Here is a 13,952-nt window from a genome sequence, read left to right as displayed (position 1 = left end):
AATAAACATAGGGCTATCCGAGCTATCAAATTTCATTCCATTCTCTACAATCTCCCATATGCTTGGATGGAGAGAGAATAAATGACTACGCATTTTGTGACTCCAAAATCCGTAGTCCGCCCCATCAAAGTGTGGAGGTTTGCCAAGAGGAATGGAAAGCAAATGCGAATTCGAACTATGTGGAATACGAGAATAATCAAATGAAAAATTCGAATTGACCGTCTTCCTGTAGTCGTTGTCGTCGTCCTTTTGAGAAGAAGAGGATTCGTCGCTGTCGTAGTAGACGATCTCCTTGATGCGCCTTGTCTTCTTCTTCTTCCCATCTTTGCGCTTGTGGCCCGAGCCAGAGTCGTTGGATTTGTCATCTTTTGGCTCGTTGACGAAGGACTCCTTTTCCTTGTCGTTGATCACGATTCCCTTCCCCTTAGGATCCATCTCTTCGGGCGATTAGTCCCTTTCTTGAAGAGAACGGCTCCGATAACAATTGTGAGCACCTAGAGGGGGGGTGAATAGGTGATCCTGTAAACTTCAAAACTTAAGCCACAAAACTTTGATTAAGTGTTAGCACAGTTAATGCCAAGTGGCTGGAGAGAAGATCTTGCACAATATGATAATCACAAGGAGTTCAACACAGAGAAGACACAGTAATTTATCCCGTGGTTCGGCCAAGTACAAAACTTGCCTACTCCACGTTGTGGCGTCCCAACGGACGGGAGTTGCACTCAACTCCTCTCAAGTGATCCAATGATCAACTTGAATACCACAGTGTTATGCTTTTCCTTCCAATATCCTGTTTGCGAGGAATCTCCACAACTTGGAGTCTCTCACCCTTACACTTGAGATTCACAAAGAAATACGGAGTAAGGGAGAGAAGCAACACACACAAATCCACAGCAAAATGCGCACACACACGGTCAAGAATCGAGCTCAAAAGACTATCTCAAAGTTCTCACTAGAACGGAGCTCGAATCACTTAGAATGACAAACGAATGCGCAAAGACTGAGTGTGGATGATCAAGAATGCTCTAAGGTTGCTTATTATTCTCCTCCATGCGCCTAGGGGTCCCTTTTATAGCCCCAAGGCAGCTAGGAGCCGTTGAGAACAAATCTGGAAGGCCATCCTTGCCTTCTGTCATCGGGCGCACCGGACAGTCCGGTGCACACCGGACACTGTCCGGTGCCCGATTTCCTTCCTTAAACAGCGCAGTCGACCGTTGCAGATCTGGGAGCCGTTGGCGCACCGGACATGTCCAGTGCACACCGGACAGTCCGGTGCACACCGGACAGTCCGGTGCCCCTTTCCGACCGTTGGCTTGGCCACGTGTCGCGCGCAGAATCCGCGGCCGACCGTTGACCCTAGCCGACCGTTGGCTCACCGGACAGTCCGGTGTACACCGGACAGTCCGGTGAATTTTAGCCGTACGCCGTCGGCGAATTCCCGAGAGCGGCTACTTCGGCCGAGGCAGCCTGGCGCACCGGACACTGTCCGGTGCACCACCGGACAGTCCGGTGCCCCAGACCGAAACAGCCCCTTGGCTGTACACAGCCACCTCTTTCCTTTTCTTTTTCTTCCTGTTTCCAATACTTAGACAAGTATATTAGTACACAAAATCAATGTACTAAGACTTAGAAACATACCTTTGCTCTTGATTTGCACTTTATTAATCCATAGGCATGAATTCACATTTAAGCACTTGTGTTGGCACTCAATCACCAAAATACTTAGAAATGGCCCAAGGGCACATTTCCCTTTCACAATTCCAGGGAGATTTGAGTAATGCAAGTTCTTCAAATTTAAGCATTCATCAGTATTATGTATCAAGATGTTGTATATTCACCTCTCCGGACTTGTGTAAATGTTTCTTAGTCCTAATGCACTAAGGTTCCTTTTTTGCTCTTTTAAATCTGCAAGGTGGTGTCTGTTTTTTATTCAACAGGAGGTCTACATGGTGGTGTCTATAGGTTAGTAGTTTAAATTTGAATTTATGTGGGTTGTGATGACTCCTGAGTCAATTTCTCACAATTTGCAATGTCTTTTCTATTCTGTAATTATAAAATCGACTCCTTCCATTTGTGTGAGGAGTTGAATTTAGTGCTATTGTTTCCTGTAAAGTTTAATACAATGGACAGTATAGGTTTAGTATATAGTGTTTTACTCTATTGTAGCACAAGCTGAAGAGAATTCATTGTTTCTGTTAGTATCTATATATGACTGCATTTACCTGAACTGGATTTTGTGTTATTATTTTACGTACATTTATGTACATTTTTTGGGGTGAGAGTGATAAAGGTATAGGGGTGGAAAACAACGTTTTGCTTTTTGGATTTGGCTGCTATATGGCTAAAGGTTAGTTCGTTGTTCAGATATGTCAGAAATATAGAACTTATATCTAGATGAGTAGATAACTCCTAAAATCTCTACTACTTCTTAAGAGAGGGTCGTAGGCGTCCACACACAGGCTATAAAGATCCATCACCATCCAAGGCACACTTACCCCTGCTACATGAGTGGCATTTCCGATCTGGCCTCGATCGATACATATGGATTATTGGAATGATTTATGCTTACTACCACTAGCAATGTGGCATTGTCTATTTGCCCAGTGTGTTAGGAAAGAGTAGATTAAATGGTTGAAATCGTACATGAACGAGTTCTATTTGTTTAGTGTCTTATTATTATAGCACGTGATGCCAATGGATTTCGATGTTTGCAGGTCTAGATGTCAAGCCTGGTTCCACTGTTAAGTGTGAGCCTGGATATGGTTTTATGTTGCACCTTTCCCAGGTAAAACTTGTCGCTACTGTACTTACTTTCATCTGTTAGATTGTAGTTGCTTTCGTCTGTTGGATTGTATTTACTTTTCTCTGTTTTACTTTTGGATTGCTCTGCATACTTATGATTTGATCTGGCAGGCTGCTCTTGGGAATCGAAGAAGAGTGATAATGCGCTATTGCCTTGATGTATGTCAAAATTGATGATCAGAAACTTGCCATTGGAACCCTCTCTGTTGACAAGAACCCACACATACAATTTGATCTGGTTTTCGATAAAGAGTTTGAGCTGTCGCACACATCAAAAACTACCATCGTCTTCTTCACTGGCTACAAGGTTGAGCAACCATTCAAGGAAGATGGATATCCTTTTTTATTTAGCATTTAATTAGTTCTATTTCAAGTAGAAGTGATCATAACTTTTTTGTTTCCTTGACCTCTTGTTTGCCTTCTTCCACAATGGATCTTGATTCTGAAGATGAAGACGAGGAGCTGAATGTTCCAGTAGTCAAGGAAAATGGTATTTATACCTTATCTGTTGCCTGTTTTTGCTGGTGGTGTTTTGGGTTGTTTGGATTATGAACGCATTTACTTGTCTCAAGGCAAAGCTAGTGGGAAGATACAGAAAAGTCAAGAAAAGGCAGTTCCTTGATTTTTTCAAAAAGAAAGGTCATTCTTTGTTTCCTACCTATTATAGTTTCTTGGTTGTTCTATGAGAACATAGTTGAAGTAGAATTGGCTGTTGACAGCTATGAAGTTACTCTGATGTCATGTCAGAATTTCTTCAACCGCTATTTTTACCTAGGGATAATCTTGTATATCCTGTGAAGCCATCTCACATCTTATTGTGGAAAAAACAGTTAATTGATTTAGCATAGTAAAGCATAAGAATATTTGGTTGTTCATTTTTTAATAATGTATATGTTTCTGATTCACCTTCGATTTTTACAGATTTTTACAGATATTTTTAATAATGACCTCGGTGGACCCTATGCATTTCTTGAGGTATGAATATTGTGTGCATAAGCTAGAGCATATGATTGTCATAGTCACTTCTGATCAATTTTACTTCTAAGGCATGTGTTGGCCTCAATAATGTCATGAGATACCAATAATAATTATTCTCTATATTTGGCAGCCACTTTTTGTTCAAAGACCCCTTCTATATAAGATACAGACAAGGAGAAAAAAGAGGTTTGGCCCTTAAACGATTTGTCAAATATTTTGAACATTTGATCTCGCTGTGTACCGTTCCATGTTCAGTTCAACAGCTTGATAAGTGGGTTCAATATCGTGCCTATGTCTCCTATGTTTAATGTCATGGCATGGGCACAGCCAAGAGTGGTGAGCACCAGCGGTGCACTTTACCAATTTAGGATTAGGACTATAGTTTCTTTGTTAGTTAGTTTTTTAGCTGTCGCCGTTGTAAGTCATTTGAGGCTTGGCTTATTGGGGTTTCTCTTCCAGTTTCCTTTACTATTCTTTAGGAACTATGTACATAGAATAAGTAATATAAATTGTTGGTGTCTTCTTCTCATGATTCTGTTTTTACTTGGCTACAACTCCAAAGGTTGTAGGATTAATATATCATTTTGGTGTCAAATAATTGGAGTTGGTCATTTATTTGTTTGTGTTAGAAATCTGGAGTCTTTTATTGCTCTGAATGCCCAGCAGCTAAATAAGGGTATTGTTCTGAATTTAGTCACACCTTTTCATTAATAAGACCAAAACATTTTATTCCATAAATGCCAATGAGGTTTGGAGAAGAGAAGAAAGAGCAATAACCAAGTAACCAACAATCCACACACTGTTATGCTTCTATTTTTTTTATACATTCAAGTTTTCAACTTCTAATAGACGTCTTAACTAGATGGCTTCATATTCTTCATGTGCATAGTAAATAATTACTCAGGTGTTATCTTTTTTATGAACTACCTGCACTATTCAAACAAGAAACTTGTTTGTTGCTGTTATTGGTCTGTGTTTGACAGTTTATCTCTACCAATGCAGGATTCAGATAACTGTATCACTTTCTGCAAGTACAAATACACAAGCACAGAATATCTTTCCCCTTTATGTACTTTTAGCTAGACCTACCAGTAATATTTCGCTTGAGGGGTAGGTGCAACTCTCCTCAGTTTGTGAAAACGAGTAATGAATTTTTAAGTTTGCCTACTATAGGATCTTATTTCTGATGCACGATTCATTTTTCAGCATTCTCCGATATATCGAGCGGGATGATGCTTGGTGGACGTGTACATACTAATGTGATGCACCTTAGCCACACCAAGGTGGACGACAAACCTAACTCTACTGGATTCTAATGTCCACTCGTCTTTTGTCCTCTTGTAGATTAATCGGTCTCGAAGCTTCCGATACACTCAGTTCTCACATGAACGAGTGGGATGGACCTCCCTAGAAACCAAACACTCCTGAATCGCAGTCATCATCAGCGAACGACAATCTGTGTGATGTTGCGATGTAGTAGTACTACTGAAGCACGGAGCGAACCGCACAGGCTAGCCCACACGGAGCGAACCACACGGGAAAAGTTGATGGGAAGAAACAAAAAAGTCAAGAAAAGGCAGTTCCTGCAGCTTCAAAATCAAGTCCGGCTTCCAAGAAGAGCAAGGATGACGATGATTCTGATGAGGACGAGACTGATGATTCTAACGAGGACGAGACAGACGATTCTGATGAGGGTGAGGGTTTGTCTCCTGAAGAAGGCGATGATGATGTGAGTTAGTTGAAAGATGGAGAAATGGTTTGTCTTCATCTCAGGGCTGTTCCATATTTATGAACTTTGATTTGATTGTCCTGTTGTAGGATTCAAGTGATGAAGATGATACCAGTGACGATGAGGAGGAAGACACTTCAACTCCTAAGAAGGTATGGCCTTCATGGATTTACTTATTTTTCTAATTTATTGTTATTAGATAATATCGATGTGTTGTTGTTTCTTCAGCATGAGGCAGGCAAGAAGAGAGCTGCTGAAAGTTCCGTGCTGAAAACTCCTCTATCTGATAAGAAAGCAAAAGTTGCCACACCGTCAGCTCAAAAGACAGGTGTGCCATTGAACGGACTAACAAAACTGTCGTCGAAGATTGTATAGGTGTGACTCTGTTCAAGGATAGTCTTGAGGTTCTAGAACAGAAGAGTAGTGGTGTGCATCAGTGTATCTGTTTACCGGATAATAGTGGTTGGTTAGGTGTGTGCAGAAAAAGTTTAGTGTTATGGTTTGTATGTGATACATATTAACTGTGCCTTGGAATGTTCATGTGTTGTCCTGATTGCGTGTGATCTCTTGTTCAGTTCAAGTTGCGTTTTCTACATGGCCATGGGGACCATCTACCGACATTTTCTTTTTTTGATTTGGTGAAAAAGGAAAGGATGTGCACCTTTGCAAGCGGGCATGGAGATGAGCTGCGCTAATTTTTTTTACAAAATTTCTGCTGGGATTGAACTGTCTATTTTATAGAAAGATATTTTCTTTTAATGTCAATGGAAAAATTACGGACTGTATAGATCCCATATATCTAAGGCCAGCGAGTGTTACAATGTTTTGTCAGTTGATGTTATGTCAGTCTTTCTATTGTCTTTCTATTGTTAATTCCGAAAGTAGATTTTATGCCGATGAACCTTTATAAAAAAAGTCTCATTATCTCTCCTTTTATAATAAACTGCCAAATCATCAAATCTACTGATGTATCACAGTATTACAAATTATGAAATCTACTAATATGTCATAATATTGGATACAGATAAAACTGATGTTATAAAAGATATGTACGCTCGTAAATCTTCTTTACCAATTTCTTTAATCATACTAATCTTGATGTTTTTATTAATGTATACTGTAAGTGTCATACCAATCTTATGCCGAACGGCTATGACCAATCTTACTCTCAGTGTCATACTAATCTCCTGTCAAAGTCTCGATAATGTTTTTAATGGGTGCATCAATGACTTTTTAATGGGTGGTCTTTCCACAAAGGACATGCCAGTGATATTGATAATGTTTACCACATAAATTTTGTATATCACAGTGATATGTGTCGTTCCGTTTATATATTTCATACAATGTTTTTACTTCCATCGCAACGCACGAGCACTCACCTTATATATATATATAAAAGCCACGCCCTATCGAAGGAATCAAGACCACATGCCACAGCTGCACAGCAAGCAGCCCGCAGCAGTGCAGGCGTGCAGCACCCTCATCGGCCGTGACAGCTAGCTGCGAGCCCGCAGCAGTGCAGGCAGCAGGCGTGCAGCACCCTCGTCGGTCGTGACAGCTAGCCGCGAGCCCACACGAATACACGAAAGCGCGGCGCGGCCGATTTTCTGTTCCGCCCCCTGGGAAACGCTGGATTTTAGCGTGCACCACGCCACCACCCGACCCCAGCCAACAAGACCCCCCTGCCTCGCCTCGATTCCACCCACACCCACATCCTCACCTCCCTCCGCCTCCGAGTGCCACCAAACCCTAGATCTCGCACCGGCGGCAGCCATGTCCAAGCCATGGGGTGGCGTCGGCGCGTGGGCGCTGGATGCCGAGCGCGCCGAGGAGGAGGAGCGCGAGCAGGTCCTGGCCTTCCCGGCGCCCGAGCCACCCGCGGCCGCGGGCGGCGCCGCCAGCTTCCCGAGCCTCCGCGAGGCGGCCTCTGCTGGCGGCAAGGGCAAATCGAAGAAGAAGAACAAGGGCACCACGCTGTCCCTGTCCGAGTTCACCACCTTCGGCGCGGCCGCGGCCCAGCGGCGCGCGGCGCCCGTCGAGCCCAAGGGCCTGACCCACGAGGAGATGATGCTGCTGCCCACGGGCCCCCGGGAACGCTCGGCCGAGGAGCTGGACCGCTCTCGCGGGTTCCGCTCCTACGGCGGCGGCGGCGGCGGCGGCTTCGGCGCAGGCGCTGGAGGGGAGCGCCGCGGCGGGTTCGACGACGAGGGCCGCCGCGGGCCGGGCAGAAGCTCCGATCTTGACATGACATCCCGAGCGGACGAGGCTGACGACTGGGGCGCCACTAAGAAGTTCACCCCGGCTCCCGCCGACTCCGGCCGCCGCGATAGGTTCGGTGGGCCTTCCCCTCTCGGCCGCGCTGATGATATTGACGACTGGTCACGCGACAAGAAGCCGCTCCCGTCGCGCTACCCCAGCCTTGGTTCTGCAGGTGGCTTCCGTGACTCGCCGGGCTTCCGCGACTCATCAGCTTCTTCTGACGCTGACCGTTGGGTCCGTGGAGCCACCCCTATGCCACACAACGGCCAGGGGGCGGGGGAGAGGCCACGCATCGTCCTTAATCCACCTAAACGTGACCCGTCAACTGCCTCTACCCCACCTGCTGAGGTGGCTCGCAACCGGCCAAGCCCTTTTGGGGCTGCAAGGCCCCGGGAGGATGTGCTGGCTGAGAAGGGGGTGGATTGGAAGAAGTTTGAGAATGAGATTGACCAGAAGACCAGCCGCCCTACCAGTTCGCACTCCAGCAGGCCGAATAGTGCTCATTCCTCCCGCCCTGGCAGCCCTGGGTCACAGGTTTCGGCCGTTGGGAGCGAAGGAGCACCAAGGGCACGGCCAAAGGTTAACCCATTTGGTGATGCCAAGCCAAGAGAAGTGGTGTTGCAGGAGAAAGGGAAAGACTGGAGGAAAATTGATGTTGAGCTGGAGCATCGTGCTATAAATAGGTATGATGTCCATGGAATTACCACTTGATTGTGCATAGAATTTATGTTACTTGTTGCAATGCAATGCTGAGTACTGACGTAAACGCTCCACTCAAAACTCGGTTTTGTAATGGAAGCACTTGCTTATGGCATATTTTTTTTTATCGTTTGTATCATACAAGTTTGCTTTGCTAAAACTGACCAATACCCCTGGTATGTTGCGATGTGATCACAAGACTGTCATGTTTTGTCATAGCACCCTGATGCTTAGTACATCCAATGATCCAAGCACAATCTTGGCATGCCTGCAGATTGGTAGCACATCCATTTGATCTCACTCCATGTAAGTGGGTCAACACTAAGGTATTATATGTTTGCACCCAGATCATTATGTGATAGCATGCTACCACCACCATAGCCCACCATATGACCACCAGGAATACGCTGGGGTGATCATGCCTGAAGCATTGGATATTGATGTGGATTTTGATCTTATAATGTCATCCTTACTAATAATTATTTGAACGTTGTGCAGGTAATCAATGCTTTAGTGAATTTTATTCTTGATATACTTGTCATAATGTAGCATTCTTGTGAGCAAATCATTATCTGTGTTAAGGTCATGGTCATGGACCTGCAGCAATATCAAATGAAACAAATGTTTGAAATGATATCTGGTGTGACATTTTTAGTGAGATTGTAGTGGTATATTGGTAAAGTTGTATTTTGATCACTTGGAGTTTTCGTTTACTTCACCCACTGCTGTATAATTTCCTTGTTCTGAATAAGCATTAGAACATAACAATTCTAACTAGCATTTTACACGATTGAACAAACCCAAGCACCCCAATCTCTACATCAATAGCTCTGTGCTGCTAATCTGCTAGCACTTCAATATTTCTGTTATTTATTTGCCTAATTTGGTTGAGTCTGGCTTGTGAAGTGTATTAACAATAGTTAAAAATTGTATATTGTGATATTTGTTGATGACTTGGTTATATTTGTGGTGTTTGTTTGAATTTATCTGACTATAAGCAAAATTTCAATATTTTTTGTTTTAATGTGCTGACACACTCAAGTGGATTTGTGCACATAATATCCATCAAAAGAAGATGCTTGTATAATTTTATATTTGATACTGTTGCCATGAGTACACCTCTTTTCAGTTTTTAGTTGGAGCTTTTTTTCCCTACATACACTTAGCTCATGTTTAGATTGCCAGGATCCTAGCACATTTCATGTGAATTGGTGCTGATTTGATGCATCTAAACAAGCATTAAAAGTGTGTATTTATGATTTTTATTAGTTTTTGCTAGCAGACCTTCAGGCTGCTGAAATTTCTTCAATGTATAGGTTCTGTTTTCTACTTTTCTTCCACATTGGTCAGGCAATATGTTTTTGTGTCACACTCAAAAAACACTTCTGAATTTTATAAACAGTGATTTCTGTATAATTCTGATTCCAAACAATGGTGGTATGTCTTCTTGTACTCTTATAATGTACTGATGATATCGGGTTTTATCTTCTATTATGGTTGTAAGGCTTGATGCCTGAAACTGCTGATTATTAAATCACTTTCAAGTTTCAACACACCTAAATTTGGGATATGGGATAGATTACATTATGCTAGGGTAATCGAATTTTCTTTTTTTCTACCCTTTCGCTGTTGGTGGTTAAATGATTCTTAACATGATCTGATACCCACATTTTATTTTGGGAAAATAACATTTTTTGTTCGTCTAATTCAGTTTAAGTGTTTTTAGGGCAATTCGGTTTCAGTATCTTTTTCAATCTTCCGTGAACAGTTAAAAATTGAAGTTATTTAACTAATTTGGTACTCTAGCCTGTCAAAAAAAATACTTGTGTTGATTCCTTCTCTGAAAATTTTTCCATTTAGTTTCTCGGGCTGTATTCCCGTCTGATTTGAATATTCGTTCACCAAACCTTTCAGGCCGGAGTCTGATGAAGAAAGAAATTTGAAAGAAGAAATCAACCTCCTGAAGGTGGATCTTAAAGAAATCGAGGGAAAGATGAGTAATGGTTCTGAGCAGACATCGGTAGATGCAAAAGATTTGTCTGAGAAGATATCTATGTTGGAAAGCCAGCTTGAGCAGCTTTCAAGGGAGTTGGATGACAAGATTCGATTTGGGCAAAGGCCACGTTCTGGTGCAGGCAGGGTTACAACACTTGCACCCACTAGTTTAGGGGAGGAACCACAGGCTACAGTGGTGGACAGACCACGTTCTCGTGGTGGTATGGAACCACCCCCAAGGCAGGAAGAAAGATGGGGATTTCAAGGAAGCCGAGAAAGGGGCTCGTTTGGTGGAAGCAGAAATTCAGACAGGTTTGTGTAATTTGCTTCCTTAACTTGATCATGTGTTTTAGGTTAAATGGCTGTCCTGTCAAGATACTTTGCTCAGGAACTTTTTTTAGAAAGTAGCATGTTTTAGGTTAAGTGGCTGTCCTGTCATCAAAGTTACTTGCCGTTATGTTATTTCTTATCATGTTTAGCTCATGCCAAGCCAGTGATTTTGTTTCAGGATTGATGCACATTGGTAGACTAAGGTTGTAGATTAGTCTTAACCATGAGCATGGTTTTTGCACAATGATCCTTCAGATATTATGGCCTGAGTTCAGTGTGCCTGTGCCGCTCTTTATTGTGTAGCAGGTTTCAACATAGCGTAATATGTCCCTTTTAGAACGCTAACCAGTCTTCTTTCTACTCTCCATCGTTTTTTCTTTTCTTTTCAGGCCAATGGCAAGACAGAGATGGTGAAGTTGGGACAACAAGCATCTCTTAGGGACACTTCTGGATCGCAGTCCCTTTTTTGTTCTGAAAGGATGGGCAAAAATAAGTCGTTTTCTGTTTGTCGTGTTTGTTTGGTCTTAGAAGATTGTTGAGGGTGGAGATAACTCCACATGAAGCTATTGGTTGTCAAGTCTGTATGCCGTAGGATGCTTTACATTTCCCTTTTTGCCGTCTTCCATGTCAAAACAATATCTGGCAACCTCCGATACTAACTGTTATTCATGGGTCACTGAATTCCGGATCAGCTTTTGTCATAGGTCGTTTATTTCAGCATTGAGTAATGGAAACCTTGAATTTGCACTTTTACTACTGCCATGCCTTCATTCTGTCCGTTTTTTTTAACTAGTGTCTGTATGTTGAGGCAACGAGCTGTGACTCCCAGTCGTCTGTATTAGTTTCAGACTGCGGGAATGCTTTATCACGGGTTTATATGTGGGAGATTGGCTGGTGGCTGATAAGTTACCCACATGTAGAGCAAGGGGCGGTTCTCTATTTTTGATTTAGTGGTTCCACAATGGCTACTACATACATGCATGTAATAATATCGGGCCATGAAAGAAGGAAGGCTTAGCTCTAGCAGTCACTGTTCATGAAGCAGAAGGTGCCATGTAAATTAGTATGATACAAGTTCTATATGCTGTAGACGATAGTATTAGTATGATCCAAGAAGAATTTTGGTTGACAGGCACCATGCAGGTCCAGCTTGTGACTGACGCTGGGTTTGGATTCATGCTGGAGCTGGATACATGGTACGACTTGTGCTTAGCTTAATACTTGTGTTACAACTGCACTACACAACATGACGGCTCACCAAGCGCTAGCTCGCACGGTGGCGCCTCCCTGGTATATATCGCGTGTGCCGCTTACGGCCTACTCGTCCTTCCTCCTCTTCTCGACGACGACAAAGAAGGCGAGCGCGGCGATGGAGAACGCGGAGAGCACGGCGGCGGCGACCCGGAGGGACGCGTGGACGCCCGAGACGCCCGCGACGTGGAAGTAGTAGGCGGGCGCGGTCTGGCCGTAGCCCACCGGCGCCCCGGACGCGTCCAGCGCGTAGGCGCGCACGTGGTAGGACGCGGTGGGGACGTCGCGGGCGACCCTGTACCGGAGCGTCCCCTGGCCGCCGGCGTATGCATGCCGGGCGATCCTGAACTGGCACGCCTTGTCCTTGCTCAAGTCGTCGTTGGCCTTGCGCCACCCGCGGTCCTCCTGGCTCGCCGGCGCGTAGCAGAGGGTCACCTCCAGCGCCTTGTACCCGACGCTGGACGCCGACGCGTTGAGGTGCCATGTCACGGTTATCGTGTCCTCGCCGGCGTGCAGGACTGTGAGTTTGGCAGGGATACCACAGCATGACATGTTTGAGTTTGTGTCCATCACATCAATTATACACAACCCTGTTTAATTTATTAGTACAATATATATACAAAGGAAAATAAACCTCTACCACTCATGTGCGCTTCACACAACCGGCAGCACGTTATAATTATTCTGTTAACATCTTATGATTTAGAACGCATTTTAAACTTTTGATACATTATATTATAAGCAACATATATTAATATATAGCATAAAAAGGATTATTCTGTTAACATCAAATCTTATTTATTGGATCCATGATCTACGGCTAAGTGCAATATAATTCCACCTCCATCGATCCTTAGACTATTTCTTTAAGGAACCCCTATATTTGTAAAAAATAAATCTCGTATTTTAAAGAGAGGGGCTGAGATTGCATGACATAGATGACCGATCCGATGAATATAGTTTGATGTTGACATTTAATTCTTTTTTACATTCGATATGTTGCCTGTATATTATAAGACGGAGAAAGTACAGGTAATAATAGAAATAGTATCGTCGAAGGATGGAATCGAAAGGGAAAAAGAAAAAAAAGCAAACGACAAATCGATATCCCAGGCTCCGTCACAGCAACTGAACACATCAGAATCCGTCTCCGAGCGCGCGCGGAAACAAGAACACACCTTGTCCGGCCTTCGGCGACGCCTCGACGATGAGTGTCCTGCCGAGCGCGGAGAGGTGCACTGCCGCCGCCAGGCGCGCGCAGCAAGCGCCGACCACGACCAGCAGCAGCGGCAAAGCCGCCCCAGGACGAGCCATCGTCATGCCAGGCGCGCGCTCTACACAGCCTGTGGTGTGTGACGAGGTGAACTTGCGCGCGCGGTCGCCATATAAATCCGCGCGTGGGTGTGTGCCGCCGTGCGTTCGCGCCCGATGACTCGTGGCAAGCGGCCGGAGACTCCAAAAGGTAAAGGCGGCTCTCGAGTGACGACTGATCGGATGCTGCTGGGCGGGACGACGCGACGCGTGTGAAGGTGCACCAATGCAGCTGCACCTGCACCGGTCACGGTCTCTGCTCGTCAGTGAACAGTATCGTCGCCTTGACCGAATTTTTTTGCAGTTTGACCCTTTCTTAGAAAAAAAATCACGTTTGGACCCTAAAAAATTTTAATGTCATTTTTGGACCCTTTGCTCGGCGCCATAGGCTATGGTGCCGAGGTAACACAGCTCGGCGCCATAGGCTATGGCGCCGAGGTACGTGCTGCGATGGCACAAACAGACACCGTGGCGCTGATGTGGCACCGAGCTCGGCGCCATGATCTATGGCGCCGAGCTCTGTTTTATAATTATGAAGCCCTCTAGCTCAGTTGGTAGAACACAAGGCTCTTAACTATGTGGTCTTGAGTTCAAGCCC

The 13,952-nt window shown here is 44.4% G+C and overlaps 2 protein-coding genes and 3 pseudogenes across 5 annotated transcripts; 4 read left to right on the top strand and 1 right to left on the bottom strand.

Moving 5' to 3' along the window:
• Positions 1-2,947: 2,947 nt before the first annotated feature.
• Positions 2,948-3,439, top strand: LOC103646309 (histone deacetylase pseudogene; annotated as a pseudogene). The gene is made up of 3 exons (NR_161209.1): positions 2,948-3,135; positions 3,231-3,292; positions 3,375-3,439. The product of NR_161209.1 is annotated as a histone deacetylase pseudogene (transcript).
• A 233-nt stretch (positions 3,440-3,672) lies between these two features.
• LOC103646310 (polycomb protein pseudogene) lies at positions 3,673-5,087 on the top strand (annotated as a pseudogene). The gene is made up of 4 exons (NR_161208.1): positions 3,673-3,777; positions 3,911-3,966; positions 4,783-4,890; positions 4,987-5,087. The product of NR_161208.1 is annotated as a polycomb protein pseudogene (transcript).
• Positions 5,088-5,269: 182 nt separating this feature from the next.
• Positions 5,270-6,062, top strand: LOC103648568 (histone deacetylase pseudogene; annotated as a pseudogene). The gene is made up of 3 exons (NR_161207.1): positions 5,270-5,509; positions 5,599-5,661; positions 5,738-6,062. The product of NR_161207.1 is annotated as a histone deacetylase pseudogene (transcript).
• Positions 6,063-7,213: 1,151 nt separating this feature from the next.
• LOC100304283 (Eukaryotic translation initiation factor 4B2) lies at positions 7,214-11,548 on the top strand. Its single transcript, NM_001165725.2, has 3 exons — positions 7,214-8,451; positions 10,382-10,774; positions 11,182-11,548. Exons 1-3 carry the CDS (start codon positions 7,283-7,285, stop codon positions 11,204-11,206), a joined length of 1,587 nt encoding a protein of 528 aa, NP_001159197.2. The 5' UTR covers positions 7,214-7,282; the 3' UTR covers positions 11,207-11,548.
• Positions 11,549-11,832: 284 nt separating this feature from the next.
• Positions 11,833-13,404, bottom strand: LOC778428 (high affinity nitrate transporter). Its single transcript, NM_001112454.1, has 2 exons — positions 13,222-13,404; positions 11,833-12,561 (listed from the first exon to the last, which is right to left on the bottom strand). Exons 1-2 carry the CDS (start codon positions 13,355-13,357, stop codon positions 12,110-12,112), a joined length of 588 nt encoding a protein of 195 aa, NP_001105924.1. The 5' UTR covers positions 13,358-13,404; the 3' UTR covers positions 11,833-12,109.
• Between the last annotated feature and the right edge of the window lie 548 nt (positions 13,405-13,952).

This window comes from Zea mays, chromosome 2 (assembly GCF_902167145.1).
Source record: "Zea mays cultivar B73 chromosome 2, Zm-B73-REFERENCE-NAM-5.0, whole genome shotgun sequence".
Lineage (NCBI taxonomy): Eukaryota > Viridiplantae > Streptophyta > Magnoliopsida > Poales > Poaceae > Zea > Zea mays.
Note: the sequence above shows the minus strand (reverse complement) of the source record. Positions and strands in the feature narration are given on the sequence as shown.

What these genes read in the sequence shown, in the direction of transcription:
- LOC100304283 (NM_001165725.2), top strand. Translation starts at nt 7,283, where the DNA reads ATGTCCAAGCCATGGGGTGGCGTCGGCGCGTGGGCGCTGGATGCCGAG. An exon ending in GAGCATCGTGCTATAAATAG is followed by an intron (nt 8,452 to 10,381) that starts GTATGATGTCCA and finishes CAAACCTTTCAG; the next exon opens with GCCGGAGTCTGATGAAGAAA. An exon ending in GGAAGCAGAAATTCAGACAG is followed by an intron (nt 10,775 to 11,181) that starts GTTTGTGTAATT and finishes TTTTCTTTTCAG; the next exon opens with GCCAATGGCAAGACAGAGAT.
- LOC778428 (NM_001112454.1), bottom strand. Translation starts at nt 13,357, where the DNA reads ATGGCTCGTCCTGGGGCGGCTTTGCCGCTGCTGCTGGTCGTGGTCGGC. An exon ending in GTCGCCGAAGGCCGGACAAG is followed by an intron (nt 12,562 to 13,221) that starts GTGTGTTCTTGT and finishes CCAAACTCACAG; the next exon opens with TCCTGCACGCCGGCGAGGAC.